The 22,466-nt window shown below is 63.4% G+C and overlaps 3 protein-coding genes across 3 annotated transcripts; 1 reads left to right on the forward strand and 2 right to left on the reverse strand.

The window, feature by feature from the left end:
- The first annotated feature begins 445 nt into the window (after positions 1–445).
- Positions 446–2,719, forward strand: GPR182 (G protein-coupled receptor 182). The gene is made up of 2 exons (XM_029073948.2): positions 446–527; positions 1,141–2,719. Exon 2 carries the CDS (start codon positions 1,156–1,158, stop codon positions 2,503–2,505), a length of 1,350 nt encoding a protein of 449 aa, XP_028929781.1. The 5' UTR covers positions 446–527; positions 1,141–1,155; the 3' UTR covers positions 2,506–2,719.
- Positions 2,720–3,968: 1,249 nt separating this feature from the next.
- On the reverse strand, positions 3,969–7,786 carry ZBTB39 (zinc finger and BTB domain containing 39). The gene is given in 2 exon segments (XM_007658447.2): positions 3,969–6,535; positions 6,537–7,786. Coding segments are annotated over 2 exon segments (2,058 nt in total). The 5' UTR covers positions 7,748–7,786; the 3' UTR covers positions 3,969–5,688.
- Positions 7,787–13,143: 5,357 nt separating this feature from the next.
- On the reverse strand, positions 13,144–19,682 carry TAC3 (tachykinin precursor 3). The gene is made up of 7 exons (XM_029074010.2): positions 19,515–19,682; positions 19,084–19,215; positions 16,683–16,788; positions 16,358–16,387; positions 15,971–16,024; positions 15,461–15,538; positions 13,144–13,297 (listed from the first exon to the last, which is right to left on the reverse strand). Exons 2-6 carry the CDS (start codon positions 19,195–19,197, stop codon positions 15,462–15,464), a joined length of 381 nt encoding a protein of 126 aa, XP_028929843.1. The 5' UTR covers positions 19,198–19,215; positions 19,515–19,682; the 3' UTR covers positions 13,144–13,297; position 15,461.
- Positions 19,683–22,466: the final 2,784 nt, after the last annotated feature.

Below are 22,466 nucleotides of genomic sequence, written 5' to 3' on the forward strand. Positions count from 1 at the left end.
CAGCAAGACGGTTGAGGGTTAGACTCGGGGGAGAACTGACTTTAGGCAGGGGATGCTGGTCATCGGATGCCTCTCCCTGCTCCCCGCCACCCAACCCTTACCCTTCTTCCGTTACCACATCTGGCACTCAGGACTGACCCAAAGTATCTGTGGGGGCTGGTAGACAGGGGACAAGTTTCGGAGCTAAGCCATGAGGGTCTGCTTCGGAGGGAGGTTGGGGGGCAAGGAGGGGGGGTGGGTGGTCCCAGTGAAGGTGCTGGGCCCACGACACCCCCACTCCCCTGCCAAGACCCACTCCCCCGCTCCCCCACCCCCCAACCGTCCCCGATGGGGCCTCTGGCCCCTGAGGATATCGGACCTCGATGTCCGTTTCCTGGCCGGGGCTGGGCCTGCGGAAACAGCCTGACGGTCCTCCCCTGCCCCTCCCCCTCCCCCCACTGCCAGGCTCTGGGTCCACACACACCACCCCACTGCCCGCCGGCACAGCTGCCCGGATACTGAGGAGCCAGGGGATCTGCTCAGCCCAGGTGAGGCCCTCTCCCGGGGGACAGAGGGGCTGGGGGAACTGGGGGCACCAGGGACTGGTGCAGGCCCAGGGTTCTGGGGGAGGGGGCTGGGGCAGACCTGGGGGCTCTGCGGAGAGAGAAGCTGGGGCAAGTCCAGGGCCTCTGGGGCAGAAGGCCAGGGTCCTGGTGGGCGGGGGGGGCAAAGCTGGGGACCGAAAGTTGGGTTAGACACCCTGACTTCAGCCACCGGCCCCAGATTCTGAGCGCCCAAGGCTCACACAGGCCCCAAACACTGACTCTGTGTAAACACCGCTCGCACAGGGCCCCAACACTGGTCCCAGACACCCACCCCTCATTCTGGCCCCTGACGTCCACCCCTCACCCCGGCCCCAGACATCCACTGCTCACCCCAGCCTTGGACACCAACCGCCCAGCCCAGCCCCAGCCACCGGCCTGTTACCGGGTGCTTCAGCTCGGAGGGCAGTTCCCAGCCTGGGAGCTGAGGTCGGGGGTCCGAGGCTACAGCTCCCCGGGTCTAGGCCCAGTGTGCCCGCCCCGTCCCTCTCCTCTCCCCACATCCCCAGCAGCCCTGGCCCCTGCCGGCTCCACCGTCCTCTCCACTGCCCACCCCCAGGTGTCCACCGCGCCCATGACCACCGCGACCCCACTCCGCCCGACCGCCACCCCCTACCCGTTCGGTGACTTCGGCGACAGCCACAACTGGACGGAGCTGCTGCAATTCCTCAACCACAGCCTGGCCCTGTGCGAGCTGGACCTGAACGCCGATGTCAAGAGGGTGGTCCTGTTCGTGCTCTACCTGGCCGTGTTCGTGGGTGGCCTGGTGGAGAACCTGCTGGTCCTGTGGGTGGGCTGGCACAGCCGGCGCCGCCCCCGGGGCCCGCTGCAGCTCTATGTGTTGCACATGGCGCTGGCAGACCTGGGCATGGTTCTGGTGCTGCCCGTGTGGATGCTCGAGGTCCTGCTCGACTACACCTGGCTGTGGGGCGGCTTCCTCTGCCGCTTCAGCCACTACTTCTATTTCGCCAACATGTTCGCCAGCGTCTTCTTCCTGAGCTGCCTGAGTGTCGAGCGCTGCCTCAGCCTGGTGCCGGGTGCCGCCCCCCGCAACCCCTCGCCCCGGGCCCGCCAGGCCGTCTGCGCTGCCATCTGGCTGCTGGCGGCCGTGGCCCCGCTGCCCGAGGTCGTGCACATGCACCTGCTGCCGACCAGTCAGCCCGTCTGCATCTTCTTGGCTCCCTTCGAGAGCTACGACGACTGGGCCTTGGCGGTGACCCTGGGCACCGCCTGCCTAGGCTTCCTGCTGCCGTTGGCCATCGTGGGCGCCTGCAACCTGCTCAGCGCCCGTTGGTTGTGGCGCTCGGAGCAGCCGGGCGCCCGGCCCCAGGCCCTGCTGCTGCTGGCCTACCTGGCCGTCTTCCTGCTGTGCTGGGCGCCCTACCACGGCACCCTACTGCTGCTCACCCTACACGGCGCCTACCTGGAGCTGCCCTGCTCCCTAGCTTACCTCCTCTACTTCTTCTATGACATCATCGACGCCGTGTCCATGCTGCACTGTGTCGCCAACCCCGTGCTCTACAACTTCCTCAGCCGCGGCTTCCGGCGCCGCTTCCTGGACGCCGTGGTGCTCTACGTGGCCAAGGCCAGGCCCAAGGCCGGAGCCCGGGCCACCGCCGCCTCCTCCTCCTCCAGCACCCAGCACTCCATCATCATCGCCAAGGAGATGGCTGCTCCATCGGGCCCCGCTGCAGACCCGACCCCACCCCACAGGGCACCGACCCCGGCCCCGGCCGGTCTCAGCCTTGACCCCTTCCCAATGGCCCTGATCCCACCTTCCCCCGGCCCTGCCCCTGCCCCTCCTGGCCCCGTCCCTACCCCCGTCCACAGCCTCGACCCCTCCCTCGCCTGCTCAGCTGCAGCCCTGACCCCATCCCCGGGCCTCAACCCCACCCCTGCCCTCGCCCCCTCTGTCCAGCCCTGACCTTGCCCCACCTGACCCCGACCCCGCCCCTCAGCCCCGATCCCGTCCACCCCCTCGCCACGCTGCCCATCTGCAGCCCTGGCCCTGACCGTGCCCCGACCCCACCAGCTGTGGCCCTGCCCCAGCCTCAGTCCTGACCCCGCCCTGCTGTAGCTCTGACCCGGCCCCCAACCGGTCTACCCAGTGGCTGCCATGGCTCCTAATAATAATAATGATGATAATAATAATTACTATTATGGTATTTATCAGGCGCTGTGCCAAGCACTGTGCTAAGCGCTGGGGCAGATAGATTACAATCAGTACACAGTCCCAGTCCCACATGGGCTCCCGGTCTATGTGGGAGAAAGAATAGGCGTCTCATCCCCATTTCATAGATGAGAGAACTGAGGCACAGAGAAGCGAAGTGATTGCCCCCAAGTCTCTCGGCATATGGTAGAGCCAATTAGGACGCCGGTCTCCTGCGTCCCAGGCTTATGCTTTTCCCACTAGACCAGGCTCCTTCGCCAGCTGCTGCCTCCTGTCCCCACCAGCAGCCACCCAGCGGCCCCCCCGGCCCTCCCTCCCCACATCTGGCCCGGCGGGGAAGCAGGAGGGTCTCGGAGTTGTCAGACTGGACATGCTCGGACTGGTGGAGGGCTCCGAGGCCAGGTCTCCGTCTGACCTAGCCCTCGTAGGGATGCAAGAAAAGGAAGAGGCCGGTAGGAGCCGGAGGGCCAGGCTTAGGGGTTGGTGGGGTCGGGGGAACTGCACCCCCTGAGCAACAGCATTTCGCCCAGAGATCTCCCACTCTTCCAGAGACACTCCCGAACACTCCCTCAGGGCACAGGGTTACAGAGATCCCTCCATCCTGCACGCGCACCGCTTCCCCCCGCCCCCCAACCCTGATACACACTCTCTCTCACACACAAACCCCTATCTCTCTCCGTCCCAGACACACTGAGACACGGACGGAGACCTTCCCCAAATGAGTGACATGTATACATTCGCTCCGAGACCCACTGCCACGGGCCCGCGCACCCCGGGCCCAGCCCCTCCGGACGTCCAAGGGAGGGGAGCTCTGGGCGGGCCGGGGCCCGGACCCGCACCCGGACGAGTCGCCGGAAAAAGAGGGAGTGAGGGGAGGGGGGCCTTGAGGAATTTCCTGGATCGGAACCCTCGGCTGCCTGGAAAGGGCGAGCCCGGAGCTGCGAAAACTTTCCTGCGAAATTCCCCGCGCCCGAAACACCCGAAGCCCCGCTTCCCGATCACACCCCCGAGGTGAGACCCTCACCCTCCTCGGGCGGCGGGGGGGGGGGGGGGGGGGGGTCAGGACCTCCCTGCCAGGGCTCGCCCCGATCCGAGTGGGCGCCGGGCAAGGGGGCGGCCCGGCAGCCCCGAGCCCCCGGGGGTCCCCCGTCCCCAAGCCCGGATCGGGGGCTCGCTCGGAGAGGGGGCCTTCCCGCCCAGGGCACAACCACGCCGCGGGCGGGCTTTGAGATTTTTTATTCTAAATAAAAACCACACTTTGTGCTGAACCGCGAGTAGAAAAGAACCAGATGCACACCGACACTACAGCTGGGGAAGTTACAAATCATACAAAACTTTACAGCCACCGCGGGGTGTGGAAGGGACACGGACACCGGAAGGCCAGGTCAGTACGGTACCTACGGTAACTCAAAGGGGTCGGGGAATCTCTCTCTCACACACACACACAAGCACACACACACTCCCTCCGTCCCTCCGAAGGGGGAAGTTGGGGGAAGGCGGGACCCGCTCCCCCCATCCCTCGCCCGGGCCCAGCGAAGGTGTGGAGCGGCGGGGGCCGCGGTCAGCAGCGCGCCCGGGGACGAAGTAGCTGCCGGATTTAATAATCCAATGTCAGGGCGGCTGGGGGGTCGGGCCGCCCCCGGTAAGGGGTCCCAATGCTCCCCTGGGGCCGGACACATGGCGAGTCACTCGCCAGGGCCCGGGCCCAAGTCCGGCAATCGGCTTCACCGGGCGGGGCGGTCCCGGGAAGCGCCCCCTAGCGGGGAGACCAGGCCCCACCACCCCATGGCGGAGGCCTGTGCCGGCGCCCCCTGGCGGCCGAGACCCGCGCGGCCGCCCCCCGGCCACGAGGCTCCGTACCGACCCCTCCAGCGACGCCACACCGTTGCAACTTAGACGCGGCACCCCGGGACAGCCATTGGTTTGGGACGAAGGATGAGGTTAGGGGAACTTCACAGCTTTGAGACCCGGCCGCCCTCCGACTCTCCGCGGGTGGGCGGCTGCCGGGCCAGCTCGGCCTCAAGGGCCCAGGAGGCCCTCCGCACCGCTCCCCGCCGCCTGGGACTCCCCCGGCTCTCCGGCCACTCCCTCGGGGAGACGCCGCCCCGGTGCGCTTTCTCCGAGGCCTGACGGGGGTGGAAGGCCTAGGCCAGGCAGGGGGCACACAGCCGCGCCCGTGGGCCCGCCGCTGCCCGTGACTTTCACGGGCCGCCGAGGGGGCAGCAAGAGGGACCGGACGTCCCGTCCGCGGCACGGGAACTGGGCCGGCCACGACCGGGAGGTGGCCGGCCCAAGGGAGAGCTCGCGGACTCTGGGATCCCCGGGACCAGAGCGAGCTGAGCCCAGGATGAGGTAGAAAAAAGAGGCGCCGCCGACTGCAACCCAAAACCCATGGCTGCCACAGAGGGTGGGGGCCCCTGGGGAAGCCCCAGCCTGGGCGGGCAGGGAATTTAAGGCAAGGTTCCTGCTGTTAGGGGATTGAGGCTCAGCCCTCTCCCCACCATGCCCACCCCTCCCCGCCTCTGGTGAGGAGCCCTGGAGGCCTTACACCTTCAACCCCTTTTTCTTTGGAAATGAGAAGGGTGGAGACAGCCCAACAGCCCCACTTCCTACCCTGAAATGGGGTCCAGCCCCCCGTGGCCATGGCTTTTCAGCCATGGGCGAGCCCATCTCTGCTGACGGGGAGAGGAGAGCCAGGACAGAGATTCTCCCCCTCCCCACCAGCTGAGGAGCCAAGGGGCTGGGGTGGCGGGGGACAGAGGGTTGAGCTGGAGGCAACCTCCACCCCCGCAGCCTGGGACCGGGGGGGTGGGGGGCAGAGTCTTAGCAGCATAAAACGGGTCGGGGAGCTAAGAACGGGGTCCGGGAAGGGGGCACGGGCACAGAGGTAAACGTGGTGGCGGGGTGCGGGGCCCCAGGCCGGGGGCCGGGCAGTGCTCAGCTGTCCGGGCCGCGGTCGGCCTCTTTGGAGTGGATGACGTACATGAACGTCTGTTCGATGGTGAAGTCGGCCGGGAGGCTGCCCTTGTGGACGCCCACGTGCTTGCTCATGAGGTTGAGGGTAGAGCTGTAGTGGCCACACACGGTGCAGCGGTACATCAGGGCCCCCGCGTGCGTCTTCAGGTGGCACTTGATGGTGGAGCGGCCGCGGAAGAACTTGTGGCACACCTTGCACTGGTACGGCTTCTCGCCCGTGTGGATCCGCCGGTGGTAGTTGAACTCGCTGGTATGGGCGAACCGCTTGCCACACACCTTGCAACCGTACTTGCTGGGGGCGGGCGGGGCCGGGCCCTCGGCCGCGGCCGTCCCCCCGTCGGCCGGCGGGCGCCGCTTCGACAGGGCGGGGGGCTGCGGGCGCTCGGCCGGGCCGGTCCGCCCGTCCGGGCCCCCGCCACCGCCCTCGTGCTGGCTGACGTGGTAGCGGTAGGCAGCCTCCGAGCGGAAGCCGTGGCCGCAGACGTGGCAGCGGAAGGGGGCGTCGTCGGCGCGGCGGTGCAGCGCCAGGTGCCGGTCCAGGATGTGGCGGTCGACGAAGCTGCGGGCGCACACGGCGCAGGAGAAGACGGAGATGCCCAGGTGCGACAGTGTGTGCCACATGAGGCTGCACAGGCTCAGGTGTTGCTGGGCACACACGCTGCACGTCTGGCCCGGGACGCTCAGGTGGTCCAGCACGTGGGCGCGCACCGTGGCGAAGTCACGGGCCAGCGCCTTGCCGCAGGCGGCGCAGCTGAGTGCCGGGGCACTGGGCGGCAGGGGCCCAGTGGGCGCCGGGGGCTCGGGGGGGGGCCCGCTCACGGCGGTGCAGCGTCAGCTGCCACTGGGTGAAGAACTTGGCCTCGCACATGTCGCAGGCGAAGAGGAAGATGCCAATGTGGGACAGGACGTGGGCGACGCGGGCACCGCGGTCGTGGAAGTGTGTCTCGCACACCTTGCAGTTGCCCGTGAGCAGGTCCACGTGGTCACGGGCGTGTTGCCGGATCAGCTGCACGTTGGGTTCCAGCACCTTGTGGCACACCTGGCAGGGCTGGGCCTGGTGGCCGCCGGCGGCCCAGCTCTCCTCCGCGGCCCCGGTCCTCGCCTCCTCCCCCTCGGCCGCCCCCCCGTCGGTAGCCGCCGGGGTCAGCTCCTCCTCGCTGTCATCGCTCAGCTCGATCACCTCCTCTGCTGGCCCCGGCCCCGGCCTCTCGTTGCCGGGCTCCTCCAGCTCCAGCTCCCCTGCCTCGGCCTCGGGGGTCGGCTGGCCCGGCGGCAGCCCCGCCGGGGACCCAAAGCCCCGCCCCCGGCCCACCCCACCATCCCCATCCAGGGAGCCGGCCCCGAGGAAGCCCACCCGCTCCCCGTTGCTCTGGCCCCCGAATGGCGAGCGGGGCCCCGGGCCCGTCTGCCCGCCCAAGCCTAGCCGGGGCACGCCAGGGGCGGCTGGGACGCAGGGCCCGGGTGCCTCTCGGCCCTCTGCCTGCGGCGGGGGCAGGCCAGGCATGGCTTCACCGACCCCGGGGCCCTCCTCCTCGTAGCCCCCGCCAGCCACGCCGGCCAGTGCCGGGGTGCCCAGCAGCCCCGAGTCCCCGGCCCCGTCTGTGATAGGCAGGAGCGGCGGGGCCGGGGCGGCCCCCTCCCTGTGCAGGTCGGGGAAGGTGGCGTGGCAGGCGCGGAGGAGGGCGTCCATGCCCAGCCGCTCGGCCACCTCATAGATGACGCCGACGTTGATGAGGTCGGTGAAGAGCTCGGCCGTGTAGACGAAGCTCAGGATCTTCTCGAAGTTGGCCGGCGTGATGAAGTCCACCACGAAGGTCCGGGCGGCGTCCAGCCCGGCCGTCAGGAAGAGGTTCTGGAAGTAGCCGGCGGCGCAGGCCAGCACGGCCTTGTGGGCCGGGAAGGAGCGGGCCCCGACCACGATGGTGACGTCGCACAGGGTCTCGGCCAGGCGGCAGCGGTTCAGCTCCCGCAGCAGCTGGTTGGGGTGGTCGGCGCTGTGCAGCTTCACCCGCATGCCCATCTTAGCGGCCGCCCGCCTCCGCGCCCGCCTCCGCCCCCCGCCGCCCCCAGCCGCGTGTCACTCTGGGGCCTGCACGGGGGGCGGGAGGCTCTGTGGGAGAGACGACGACACCACGGCTCGTTACCGGTCCCCCCCCGGGGCCCGGCCCCCACCGGCACCACGGTCGGTCCGACTCCGGCTGCCCCCGACGGTGGCGCCGGGAGGAACCGGGTGCCGATCGACCTCCCCCAACCCTCAGTGACCCGGCACGGACCATCCCGCAGCCCGGCCTCTCCCCCCGTGACCCAGCTCTGACCACCCCACACCCCTGACTCCCCTCCAGTGATCCAGCACCGAACCGGTCCTCGGATCCAAACCCCTGAGGTTAGCGGTAGGGCTGCCACGGGCTCTCTGGACAGGGGACTAGTAAGCAGGCACGGCCGTGGCCGGGTGAGGAGTGAAGCTGCGAGGGGCCAAGAGGCACCCTGAAGTGGTTGGGGTCCATAGCCAAGTAGCCCCTTGGCTGGGACCCGGGCTGCTGGGCTCCCGGGGGTCAGGCCTCCTACAGTGACCTGGGCACCGGGTTCCATAATAGCCTCCTCCAGGGGCGAGGCCGAAGCCGCTTCTGGTTCGAGTAGGGTCGGGACTGGCTCAGATCAGGACCCTTGTCTGGGCTGGAGGGCTGGGGGGGTGGGGCTTGGAGGTATTGGGGGCTGGGGGGGTGGGGGCTTGGAGGTATTGGGGGCTGGAGAGAGCGGGGGACTGGGGGTGTCGGGGGGCCTGGAGACATTGGGGGGAGGGAGAAGCTGAGGCAGGGGTCGTTGGGAGGCTTGGAAAACTTGGGGGCCAGGGAGACGAGGGGTCGGGGGGCTGGGGGTGCTGGGGTTTGCGTGCTGATGGGAGGGGGAGAACCGGGAGCCGAGGGCGCCTGGGGCCCCCCGGTTGGGCTCCCCAGCCGACAATGGTTCCGGACTGGACTGAACTGGTGGGAACGGGACCACCTCCCGGGGCCGGTAAACCGGGAGGGGCGGGGGGGGGGGGAGGGGCCGGGGCTCGGGTCGGCTGTCTTACCCGGCTCCGCGGGCCCCCGACCGCCGCCGCCACTGCCGCCGCACACAAAGGCCCCGGTCCGGCCCGGCCCGGTCCGGTCCGGCCCGGCTTTGCCCGGCCCGGCCCGGCCCTGCCCTGCCCTGCCCAGCCCGACGAGGAGGCGGCGCCGCCGGCCCGGCCACACTGTCCGCCCGCCGCTCGCGCCGGCCCGGCCCGGCCCCGGCCCCCGGCCCCCCGGCCCCCGGCCCCCGGCCGCACGCCCGCACGCCCGCCCGCCCGCAGCGCCCTCCCCCGGCCCGGAGGAGACACGCCCGCCCCTTCGCTCCCCGCCGCCCGCGGCACCTCCCCCGGGCCCCGCCCCGCCCCCGCCGCCCGCAGCGCCCCCTCCCGGCCCGGAGGGGACACGCCCCGCCGCCCGCAGCGCCCCCTCCCGGGCCGGAGGAGACACGCCCGGCCCCGGCCCCGGCCCCGGCCCCGGCCCCTTCCTCCCGACCGAGGGGCCCAACGGTGTGGCGACTCCCCCCGCCTGCCTGCCGGACATCGCCGGCACGGCCCCCCCCCACCCCTCCCTGCCGGGCGATCCCAGGCTGCCCCTCCCCTAAACCTTCCGCTTCTCACAACTGCCCCCAGCCCGGTCTGCTGCCTCCTCGCCCTCCGCTGCTCCAATCCTACAGACAATGACTCTCCCACCTTCAAAGCCTTTAAAGCCTTACTGAAGGCTCACCTCCTCCAAGAAGCCTCCTAGACTAAACTCCATTTTTCCTCATCTCCACTCCCTTCTGCATCGCCCTGACTTGCTCCCTTTTCTCTCCCCCTCCCCAGCCCCCCAGCACCTCCTCACGCTTATCCTGCCGTTCACGCTTATCCTGCTGTCGACCCCTGGCCCACATCCTACCGCTGTCCTGGAATGCCCTCCCTCCTCACATCTGCCAAACTAACTCTCTTCCCCTCTTCAAAGCCATACTGAGAGCTCACCTCCAAGAGGCCTTCCCAGCCTGAGCCCCCTCTTTCCCTCTGCTCCCCCTCTCTTCCCCTCCACCCCACCCTCTGCTCATTAAGGGAAGCAACATGGCTCAGTGGAAAGAGCAGGGGCTTGGGAGTCAGAGGTCATGAGTTCGAATCCTGGCTCTGCCACTTGTCAGCTGTGTGACTGTGGGCAAGTCACTTAACTTCCCTGTGCCTCAGTTGCCTCATCTGTAAAATGGGGATTAACTGTGAGCCTCACGTGGGACAACCTGATTACCCTGTATCTATCCCAGCGCTTAGAACAGTGCTCTGCACATAGTAAGCGCTTAACAAATACCAACATTATTATTATTATCCCCCTTCCCCTCAGCACTGTGCTCATTGGTGTATATTATTTATTACCCTATTTATTTTATTAATGAGGTGTACATCCCCTTGATTCTATTTATCTTGATGATGTCTTGTTTTCGTTTTCATTTTGTTCTGTTATGCTTTGCTGTCTGTCTCCCCCAGTTGGACTGTGAGCCCATCATTGGGCAGGGATTGTCTCTATCTGCTGCTGAATTGTACATTCCAAGCGTTTAGTACAGTGCTCTGCACATAGCGTTCAATAAATAGTGGAAAGAACACAGGCTTGGGAGTCAGAGGTCATGGGTTCGAATTCCGGCTCCGCTGCTTGTCAGCTGTGTGACTTTGGGCAAGTCACTTCACTTCTCTGTGCCTCAGTGACCTCATCTGTAAAATGGGGATTAAGACTGTGAGCCCCACCTGGGACAACCTGATCACCTTGTATCCCCCCCATTACTTAGAACAATGCTTTGCACATAGTAAGCGCTTAACAAATACCATCGTTATTATTATCTGTAATTTTACTTATTTTTATTGATGTCTGTCTCCCCGCCTCTAGACTATGAAGTCATTATGGGCAGGGAATGTCACTGTTCATTGTTGTATTGTACTTTCCCAAGTGCTTAGTACAGTGCTCTGCATACAGTAAGTGCTTAATAAATGTGATTAAATGAATGAATGAATGAATGCTCGGATGTTCCTGCCCCTGTTCTCCCTCTGCCTCATCCCTGCCCCTGTCCTCCCCCTGCCCCTGCCGTGCCAGTCCTCCCTCTGCCCATACCCTGCCCCTGCCCTCCCTCTGCCCATACCCTGCCCCTGCCCTCCCTCTGCCACTACCCTTCCCCTGTCCATGCTCTACCCCAGCCCTGCCCCTGTTGTCCCTCTACCCATATTTTGCCCCATCAACCTTTAGCCCATACCTTGTCCTATTCCTGTCCTCCCTCTGCCTGTACCCTGTTCTAAATCAATCAATAGATTGCATTTATTGTGCAGAGCAGAGCATTACACTAAACTCTAGGGAGAGTACAGTAAAATATGACACATTTCCTGCCCACCTGTGCTTTCGGTCTAGACGGGGAGTACAGACATTACTATAAATAAATAAATAAATAAATAAATGATGGATATGTACATAAGTGGTGTGGGGCAAGGTGGTGAATAAAGGGGGTGAGTCAGGGAGACACAGAAAGGAGTGGGAGAAAAGAAAATGAGGGTTTAGTCAGGGAAAGCCACTTGGAGGAGATGTGTCTTCACTAAAGCTTTGAAGGGGGTAGAGTCATTGTCTGTTGGATTTGAGGAGGGAGGGAGTTCCAGACCAGAGTCAGGATGTGAGTGAGAGGTTGGCGATGAGATAGACGAGATCGAGGTACAGTGAGTAGAGGAGTGAAATGTGCAAGCTGGGTGAGGTGAGGTAGGAGGGGGCAAGGTGATTGAATGCTTTAAAATTGGTGGGTGCTTGGATTAACGTGGTAGCAATTTGGAAAGAAAGGAAAGGGTGGATTTTAGCGATGTTGTGAAGGTTGAACCAACAGGATTGAATATGGGGGTTGACAGAGGAGTCAAGGATAATGCCAAGGTTAATAGGCATGTGAGACAGGAGGATGGTGGTGCTGTCTACAGTGGTGGGGAAGTAAGGGGGAGGACAGGGTTTAGGTGGGAAGATAAAGAGATCTGTTTCAGACGTGTAAAATTTGAGGTGACGAGCCGGGGGGGAAGGGGGTGATCCAAGTAGGGAGATCTCGAAAGCAAGAGGAAATGCGAGATTGCAGAGGTAGAGAAATCAGGGCTGGAGATATAGATTGGGGAATCATTTGCATGGAGGTAGTAGTTGAAGCCAGGGGAGTGAATGACTTCTCTTAGGGAGTGGCTGTAGATGGAGAATAGAAGGGGACCCAGAACTGAACCTCGAGGGAGCCCCCCCAGTTAGGGGGGTGGGAGGCAGAGGTGGAGCCGGGGAGAGACTGAGACTGAGCGGCCAGAGAGATAGGAGGAGAACCAGGAGATGACAGTGTCTGTGAAGCCGAGGTTGGATAAGGTTTGCAGGAGATGGGGGAGGTCCACCATGTCAAAGGCAGTTGAGAGGCCTAGGAGGATTAGGATGGAGTAGAGGCCGTTGGATGTGGCAAGACGGAGATCACTGGTGACCTTCGAGAGGGTGGTTTCCTTCCTCTGCCCATACCTTGCCCCTGCCGTCTGCTTCTGCTCTGACCTGCCCCAACCCCGCCTCTGTCCTGCCTCCGATCTGCCCCTGCCCTTGCTCCTGTCCTGACTATGCCCCTGACCATGCCCCCACCCCCGCCCTGTTCCGGCCCCTGGTCTGGCCGGCTCTCGCGTAGATCTTATCTTCGTGGGCGGGCGGCCACCTTTATCCAGGACCTGGGCCGCCACTGCCGGGCACTGCCGGACCCCTCCCCATCTCTCCCCTCCTGCCCGACGCCCCCCAACCCTCTTCACTCTCCTTTCCTCCTCGCCTTTTTCCTCCTCCCTCTCTCTCTCTCTCTCCCTCCCTTCCCCTTTCGCTGGGGACATCGGGCCGCCGTCGGGGGTCAGAGGGCGAAGAGCCCCGGGAGGAGCGGGTGGTGACGGAGATCACGGCCGCGAGGCGGAAGCCGCCGCCCCCCGCCCCTTAAACCTCTCGCACACTAGGGCGGGCGAGGCCGGGGCTGCAGGGGAGGGGGCGACCCCACCGGGCGGCGGAAAAGTCCCGAACCCTCTTTGGGGCGGCTCCCCGCGGCCCCGGGACCCCGGAGTCCCGGCCCGCCCCCAGGACTCGGCCCGCTCCGCCCCCCGCCCGCCCCCACCCCCGTGTGACCCCGGCCCCCCTCGCCCACCTCCCAGGGAAAGAAAACAGCCCACGGCGAATCCTATGAAAAAAATCCCCTTATTATTGAAGATTCCAGAGTTTTCCGACTGCGTCACTAAGGAAACGTCTGGCCGGGGCCTGGAGCTGGGGCAGGCGGGGCGCGGGCGGGTCCTGGGAGCGTGCGGGGGATGCGGGCGCTGCGGGGGCGATGCGGGCGCTGCGGGGTGGGCCGGGGGGCGGCCTCAAGCGGGAGGAGGCAGGGCGAAGGCGGGGCGGGCGGGGGGCGCGGGTCTTCCGGAGCCACCTTTAGTCCGGGTCGGGAGGGGGCAGGCGGGCGGTGCGGGAGGTGCGGGCTCCGGCTGGAGCCGCTGCTGGCCGGGAGGCTCCCAGGGCGCAGCGTGGATCTGCGGGGAGAAGGGAACCGTCCGCATAATCATCATCATCATCATGGTATTTGTTAAGTGCTTACTACTATACTAAGCGCTGAGGCACTGTACTTAAGCGCTGCCTAGCGCTTGGCCCCACCCTGCCGAGCTGCTGGGATCGATCACACGGGCCTGGGGACCGGGGGCCGTCCCCACACCCCGAGAGAGCGCCAACACCGCTCCGCCTAGGTTCAAACTCTCCCCGGGCCCTTCAAAGGCCCCCTCCGCCCGGCGGCTCTCTCCTCCGCCCTCCACTGAGAGTCGGAGAGGGGTAAACATCCCAAACCTCCGACAGGGCAAACTCTTCCCTGCCCGGCCCTCCTCTCCCCTCCGCCCCTCTCCTCCCTTCCTCCTCTCTCCTCCTTCCCCTCCTCCTCTTCCTTCCCTCCTTTATTTAATGCTATTTGCCAAGCACTTACTCTGTGCCAGGCACTGTACAAAGCGCTGGGGTAGTTACAAGCTAAATCCCACGTGGGGCTCACATTAGTCATCCACATTTTACGGATGAGGGAATTGAGGCACCGAGAAGTTAAGTGACCTGCCTGAGGTCACACAGCAAAGTGGTGGAGCCGGGATTAGAACCCTCCCTCCCTCCTCCTCCTCTTCTTCTTCCTTTTCTCTCCTCCTCCTCCCTAAATCCTCCTTCTCCGCCCCCCCCCCCCCCCCCCGGATTGGGACACTGCAGAGGTGGGTGCGTGGTCGCCAGAGCGGTGGGGAGGCCCTCCGGCTCCGAGGGCTCCTCGCAGCTTGTAAGCGCTCCATCAATATGCATTGTTGGTGCGGCGAGGCGGTTCACACTTATGTGCGCGACTCTTTTCAAAGCTCCCGGACTCGCTGCGCGCATTAAAAGCAAATTTTCACAATGCGCTTTTGCTGCCATTTGTATAAAATACTACAGCAAAATTGCGCCGTGATTATCGCTCTGGGCCGGTGGTGCGCGGCGCTGGGGGAAGTGTGTCAGCCCGACAGAGCCTCGCTATAATTACCCGGCCGTCGGCCCACCGAAATAACCATCTAATGATCCGCTAAGTACCGTGTAATCAGCGAGTTACGGTTATGACGACTCTGGGGCCTCGTCCCCCGCGACCAGCAGGGCCTTCCTTAGCCGCCCTCCCAGCGCTCGACCCCCTCCGCGAGTGGGAGGGGGAGGGGGCCGGGGAGGAGCTCCCCACCCCTCCAGCCCTCAGTTTACTTGTGCCAAACACTGTACTAAGCGCTGGGGTGGATACAAAAAAATCGGGTTGGGCACAGTCCGTGTCCCACGTGGGGCTCAGGGTCTCAATCCCCATTTTACAGAAGAGGTAATTTAGGCTCAGAGAAGTGAAGTGACTTCCCCAAAGTCACACAGCAGCCAAGTAGCTGAGACTGGATTAGAACCCATGATCTTCCGATTTCCAGTCCCATGCTCTATCAAGTACCTCATGCTGCTTCTCCATGCCGGCTCTGGGGGACGGGGTTGGGGGCTGGGCTGGGACAGGGGAGGGGTCTAGTGCTCCGGCCTCTGGGGGACAGGGGCTGGGGACTGGCCCGGGGCAGAGGGGAGGGTCCCGGAGCTCCCAGCGATGGGGGACAGGGGCTGGGGGCTGACCCGAAACGGAGGAGGGGCTGATGCTCCAAAGTCCTTAACTGGGGGAGCCGCTGCCCAGCTCGGGTCTGGCCCTATAGGCGCCCCCGACACACACACACGTGACCTGATTTTGGGTCCTTCTGCTCTGTGCCTTTCGGGTGCCCTCGTCTAGACAGCTTGCCTGGATGCAGGGGACTGGACTGGGTGACCTCGAGGTCTGTTCGAGGCTCCCAGTGGGCCATCCAGTGTTCTGGGGTCGTTCGAACGCCAACGATCGCATTGCCTTCGGCCCTGAGCTGTGCTGGCTCCAGGGTCACTTTCCCGTCTCCGCGTCCCCCTCCCCTTCCCTCCACCCCCAGAAGAAACGCCCCCGAGGCTGTAAGGGGGTGGGAGTGTGTGTGTGTGGGGGGGACGGGCAGCAGCCGGGACTGAGTCTGGATTTGCCCGGGGGCGAACTGAGGGACGGGGCCGGCTCTCTCCCCTCTCACCCTTCCCTGAAAGGGGGATCCCCAACGCCCGTCCCCCTCCCCCCGCCCCCCGCTTCTTTTACCCCCACTCAGCCCCCATGCTCCTACCTCATTCTGTCACACTGGAAGAATACTTGGGGTCCCTGAAGCTGGGGAAGGCATCTTTGTCTCCTTCTAGAGGGGAGTCTGGGGACAGAACCAGGGTTGGGCATTCAAGGGCGTTATTGGCAGGGATTGTCGCTATCTGTTGCCGAATTGTACATTTCAAGCGCTTAGTACAGTGCTCTGCACATAGTAAGCCCCCAATAAATACCATTAAATGAATGAATGAAGGGGGAGCTGCCACAAGGCCGGGCAATCGGGGGAGGGGGACAGAGCCAGGTTGGGCAATCCCGAGGGGGGAGATTCCCGCGGGTGGGTTCTCATCATTCCACTGCACAGCTGCTTTAGTGCCCCCAGACTCAGCAGCGGCCGGGGAGCCCTGGAGTCTTGGGCCCGCCCGACTCCCATTCTCGTTTGCCTGGGGTTCGCGTGCCTCCCGGCCCCACCTACTCGCCCGGGTGCCCGCCTGGCCCTGTCCTTGCCCTTGCCCCTCCCCCTGCCCCCGACCCCACCTACCCGCCCGGGCGCGCCTCTTCCCCATGAGTCCCACGAAGAAGTCGTGCATGTCGCCTGAGAACAAGGACGCAGTCACGGCCACCTGAGAACCCCAGGATATTTCCCTCCTCTCCCTCCCCTCCCTTCACCTCCCCTCCTTTCTCTCTCCTTCTCTCTGTTCCCCTTCGCTGCCCCTCCGGCACAGATCCTGCTCTCTCACTCACCCCTTCCCTCCCGATCCCTCCCAGCTAATAGAGCCCCTATAGGGAGGGGAGAGGGCTAGGGTCCAGCCGGGGGCCCCGCTACCCGTCCCCCAGTGCGGGACTCCCTTCTTCAGGGCCCAAGTGTCCCCATCCCGGCCTGGCCCCCTTCGGAGTCCGGTCAAGACGAGGACCCGGAGATACTCACGCTTTTGGGGAGAGGCGAGCTCCCTGGGGTCTGTTGGAGTGAGAGACAAGGGGGAGTGAGAGACAGGGCATGGAGGCAGAGCGTCAAGGGGGAAGGGGCACAACTAGATGCCCTCTCTAAGACCCTCAAAAAAGCAACCTCCAGGCCGATCCTACACCCTCCTTGGCTCCCGGGCCCCGATCTGTGTTGCCCGCTCCACGGCATTCCGGTCTACCCCGCCCCTCTCCAGGGCCTCCCGGCCTGTCCTCCCTGAACCCCCATGGCGCCCTCCCCCTCCACGCCCCCTGGGTCTCCCCCCACCCGTCCCCGGGCCCCCTCCTCTTACCGGCACTGGTCTGGGCCAGAAGTCCGAGCAGTCCGTCCAGCGAGATGGCCCGGCTGTCGTACAGTCTCCGGAGCAGGGACAATGGTAGCTGGGGCAGGTCTGAGGGCTTGGGGGGGACAACGGCCCGCTGGGCCCGGGGGTCCGGGGACCCAGGGGCCCGGGGACAGGTCAGGCGAGGCCTCCGGCGGTCGCTGAACCCTCTCGGGCCTGACTCCCGGTTCCGGGGACCAGACAGGGCACTGTGAAAAGAGCCTCACCCTCCCCCTCCAACTCTCCCCGCGGACCCCGATACAGGACCAGAGCCGCCAGCCGGGGGCCTGCTCTCCCCAGACGGAGGCGACGGAGGGTCGGGGCAGGGACCGAGGTGGGGAGCGGGAGCGGGAGCGGGAGCGGGAGCAGAGGGCAGGGGGCGGGGGGCGGGGGGCAGAGAGAGAGAGCTAGAGCCGGAGGTGAGGGGTCGAGCCCCGGCAGCTGCCGCGGGCTCCCTCGCACCATCGGAGAAGCAGGGTTCAGGCCGCGGTCGCAGCGCCCCGCTGTGGCGAAGCGGGGGCGTGGCAGCTCCGCCCCGCAGGGCTCCCCAGGAAAGGGCCGCGCCTCGAAGAACACCCCTTCAGGATTGGGGCGGGGGCTGGGCCCTTACAAACACACACTCTCGCTCACACAAACACACACACTTTTCCCCCTCACCCTCGGCTCTTCAGTCTCCACCTACATTTATCTCAGAGTCTCATCTATTTCTCTGTCACTCTCTCCCTCGGTGTCTGTTTCCCACTGGATGAGCCTCACTTTGGGGGCTCTATTGCGCTCTCTCTCTCTCTCTCTCTCTCTTTCTAAGCAAGCGCGCGCGTGTATGCGTGTGTGTCTGTCAACCTCTATCAATCTCCCTCTGCCTCTTTCTCTGTAACGGGCTTAACAACTTCTCCCTCCGACTCCCATCTTCTGCGGTGTCAGCCGAGGCTGGGGTGAAACTCAACGTAGCCCAGAGCCTCCGCCCAGCAGACCCTACTACCTAGGTACCGGACCTCCGGACTCGGAAGTGGACACACGCTGCTTTGCACGTCACTTTGCAACTCGACTGTGGCGATTCTTCCTGGGCAAATCCCTCCCCCCGCAACCCTCTGCCTCTGTGTCCCTCTCCTGACTGCTTCGGAGCGGCCGGTCAAGTCAGGAAAAACAAGAGATTGAACTCGGAATTCCTAAATTGCCAGACAGAAGGGATGGAGTGATGGGGGGACGGTGTCGGGAGGATGAGAGTCTTTTTGGAGTTTTCAAATTACCGCAATTTGATCCGTACAAAAAACCACTGAAAACGTTTTAGAGTCGTTAACAGGCGGGACTGATGACCGATTCCGCTCCGATGTGCTTATGCAGGTGTGTGTGTGTGTTTGTGTGCGTGTGTGTGTGTGTGTGTGCGGGCCCGCAGCGCCCCTACTCCCCGACCCCTCCAGCCCTAATTCGCCCATCGTGGCCTTTCTGGGGACGGTGGGAGGGGGCGATCTGGAGGAGAGCTCGGAGCCCCCCCGAAGTCCCCGGCCGCGCGGCCGGTCGGAGCAACAGGCCGGCGGGAGGAGGGAGGGCTGGGGGATGAGGTGTTGGGATGCGGGGGAGGGGGCTTCCCTGCTCCCGGAGGGTCGGGCCGCTCCCCCGCCCCCCGGCCCCCCAGTCCCCGCCGCTGTCCCCGCCGCTGCCTCCGCTAGGCCCCGAGGCCGCACCTGGTCCGGCGCCGCCAGGGGGCAGTGGCGGGCAAGGCTGGCGGGCCCGGGCGGTGGCCGAACAGGCGAGCGCGGGGCGGCGGGGTCAGCCTCGGGGGACCCCAGTCTCTCCCTCCCTCGCTCCCTCGCTCTCTCTCACACACACACACGACACAAACACACACACCCGCACGCACACGCAGGCTGACAGGCACACACTGACATATACCCCCCCCGGTCACAGACCTCCACTCACAGATGCGAGAACACACACAGAACGTCAGTCTCACAAGCGCTGACACACCCCCGTAGGCTGGCACGCATTCAGAGACTGATAGACATATAGATGCACCCCCAGCGTCACAGACGTTCATTCACACACACACACACACACGCACACTGATACACATCTGCAAACATTTGGATAGTGATTCTGATTCACACATACAATCTCAGCCACTGATACATATTGATACACTCATTGACACACTCAGGGACCCACAAACATCTGTAAAAACACGGGCACACGCAGACACACTGACACACACATAGTCAACATTCGCACAGTCACGCTGACACTCACCCATGCACTCCCTGATACTGACTCCCATGCACTCACATGTGCTCATGGACACAGTGGCATATACCCATCTCACCATTCGGCTCCTTGGGTGCGGGGGACCTAGTTTCTGGCAGCCAGGGTCACCTACCTTGCTCTGACCACCTTGGACCTCTGGTTGATGCTGCATCACCTCGCACTCAGCCCCACGGCTGCGCCCCACGGCGAGGACCATGATGGCGACGAGCAGAAGGTCACCCCGCATGGTGCGTGCTGGGGAAGGCTGGGGAGAGGGTGTCTGCATGTTGGGATGGTGACCTCTGACCCGCACGGTTTCAGGCTTATTAGGGGGCATCCTGGCTCCAGCCCTCCTGGGGCTCCCCTCCACCTCTAGAGAGGAGCATAGCGTCTGATGCCTCCCTAGCTCTTGAGCCAGCTGTTGGGAGGGCCTGGAGAGGTCAGAGCCCCCCACTCCCTCCTGCCCCCAGATCAGCTCCCTGTCCCGACCCCCAACCCCCACCTCTTCCCCCAGCCCTGCCCCCCGGCCCCCAGTCCCCTGCCTGGAACCCAGTGGAAGGGTACCTCAGTGGTCAGTCCCTTGGGGAGGTGGGGATTGCAGGTCAGGTAGGCGTGGATGGTCCCTGAGCTCACGCTTGGGCTGGGCTGGTGGAAGAGGAAGGAGTCAGTGCTCCGGGATCCAGGCAGTGGCGGGACTCCGTGACGGCTCTGACTCGGGCTCCAGCTCTGGCTCAGGCTCCGGGTCCCCACTTGGGTGGCATTGATATGGGTTCTGGGTGGGCAAGGGGGCTGGAGGGAGGGGCCAGGAGCTACCAATCCTGGGGCAGCTCTTGTCGGGGGGGGCCAAGAGCCACCAATCCTAGGGCAGCTGGGGGGTGGGGGGACACACACTCCCACTGTCTCAGACCCTCACACACTCACTCACACATGCACACCCAGACCCATTCATAGTCACACCTATGCACACACACACAGCTATACCCCCCCGACACACGCACAGAGAGTCACAAATTCTCCTATACTGTCACACCAACACAGTGAAGACTTAGAGACCTAGAGGCAGTCACCCCTGGGCACAGTCATACACACACATGCAGTCATACACAGCCATGAGCCCAAGCACAGACCCAGACCACCCCACCCACCACCCACCTCCCCCACAAGCACCCCTATAGGCAGTCACACAGACTCCCCTAGTCACAGGCCCAGTTACACAAACAACCATAATCCCAGTCACAAACAGTCAGTAGCTTACATCCACCCACCTAGAGTAATACAAAACACAACATTGAAACACACATAGCCTCAGTTATAGAAACATAACCTCAGGCCCTCATACTTACACATTTATACTCCCAGTCATATCACGCACACACACATACACACACACACATCGAGGTCCCTGGGAACCCCTGGGGAGGTCATTGAAGCAGGAAGCCAGTTTAATAATGGTTGTATCTGTTAATCATTTACTCTGTGCCAAACACTGTTCTAAGTGCTGGGGTAAGAAACAAGATAATCAGGTTGGATGCAGTCCCTGTCCTACAAGGGGGTCACAGTCTAAGTAGGAGATGAGGTATCGAACACTCATTTAACAGATAAGGAAACTGAGGCAGAGAAATGAAGTAATTTGCCCCAAGTCACACACCAAGCAAGGGTATGTATCCATAATTTATTTGTTTACATTAATGTGCGTGTCCCACTCTAGTCTGAAAGTTCTTTGCAGGTAGGGAATGGAACTGCCGACTCTGTTGTCCTGTACTCTCCCAAGTGCTTAGTACAGTGCTCTGCCCCCAGTAAGTGTTCAATAAATGCCACTGATTGACTGATCTCTGATTCCCAGGCCCAGCTCTTTCTACTAGGCCATCCCTATTGAGTGAGCCTTAATTTCAGTGTCTGTCTCCCCTACTAGACTGGAAGCTCCTTGAGGACAGGAATGGTGTTTACAAACTGTTGCATTCTCTCAAGTGCCTAGCATAGTGCACTGTGCATAGTGGGTGTTCAGAAGGTACTGATGATGACTCATGACGTAGCAGACACGGTTTGTCCCAAGGGATGTGGTCCTTTGCCCCCTCCCTTCTCCCCAAGCTCCCTACCCCCACTTCCTAGGGAGAAATTGGCCACGGTGTCTTCCCATTCCCTCAGTCCCTATCTCCCTATCTTCCCGTATCCCCGTCCATGGCCTCTACCATCTCCCCTCCATTCCATCCCACCTCCCGTGACCTCTCTTCCCCATCTGTCCACATCATTCACTCTGCAGTCTCATCCCCTTCCCTCCTACTGCTCATACAATCCCAGTGGGGAGAAGGGGGAGAGAGAACGTGACTGTGAGGGCTCGATCCTCGCCCCCGCCCGCAAGGATTGATCTCATACTCGCTTCTCTCTCTCTCTCCCCCCCCGCTCCCTCCCCCCCCGTCTCCCTTTAATTTCTTTCCGTCTAATCCATCTTCCTGCAGCCCCTTTCCAACCACCTGGCAAACTCCATTTACTCCCCCCGCCTTCAAAGCAGGGTTCCTTTTGCTCCATTCCCACCCGACTCCTCAGTAAAACTACTCACCCCCTTGGAGATACCCTAGTCCAACTTGCTCCTTCCTCGAGAGACCTCAGCCCACCACCCTTATCCTGCTCCATCCTGATCTAGAGAGACCTTTGTCCTTGTCAAACACCCCAGCCAATGCCGCTTATCCCGATCACAACCCAGAGAGAGACCTTAGTCCTTTCCGAAGAGACTCTAGCCCAACCTGCTTCCCCCAGTCCCAACCCGGAGAGACCCCCATCCTACCCTGCTTCCTCCCGTTCTCCCTTTCACCCCGGAGAGACTCAGTCCGTCATAGATGGAGAGACTGGAGACAGAATGTGCACAGAGTCAGACACAGGGATAAGAGAAGAGGTAGAGAAACAGAGTGGAGATGAGAAAATTGATTGAAAGGCTGTGGTTGGGGAGAGGGGTAGGGGCGCTGGGGAAAATGGACTGAAACACTGGGGCAAGGGGCAGAGACTCTCGGGGAGAGGGGCAAGGTCATGGAGAAGATGGGCTGAGGTGCTGGGGAGAAGGGCAATGCAATGGGGAAAATGGGAAGAGCTACTGGAGAGAGGGACGGGGCTAGGAAAAGATGGGCAGAGATGCTAGGGAGAGAGACAGGAGCTGGCAGAGGTGCTGAAGAGTGACAGGGAGCTGGGAAAGATGGGCGGTGGTGCTGGGGAGAGACAGGGAATTGGGGAAGATGGGCAGTAGTGCTGAGGCAGGGGCTCTGGGTGAGAAGGGCAGGGCTATGGAGAAGATATGCTGAGATGGTGGGGAGAGGGGCAATGCGCTGAGGAAGGTGGGAAGAAGTAATGGAGAGAGAAACGGCCCTGGGGAGCGGAGCAGGGCACTGGAAAAGATGGGAAGAGGTGCTGGGGAGAGAGACAGGGCACTGGGAAAGATAGGCAAAGACGCTGGGAAAGATGGGCAGGAGCTCTGGGGAGAGGGGCAGAGACACTGGGGCAGGGACTCTGGGGGAGAGGGGAAGGGCT

The sequence above is a fragment of the Ornithorhynchus anatinus genome, chromosome 10, assembly GCF_004115215.2.
Source record: "Ornithorhynchus anatinus isolate Pmale09 chromosome 10, mOrnAna1.pri.v4, whole genome shotgun sequence".
Classification (NCBI taxonomy): domain Eukaryota; kingdom Metazoa; phylum Chordata; class Mammalia; order Monotremata; family Ornithorhynchidae; genus Ornithorhynchus; species Ornithorhynchus anatinus.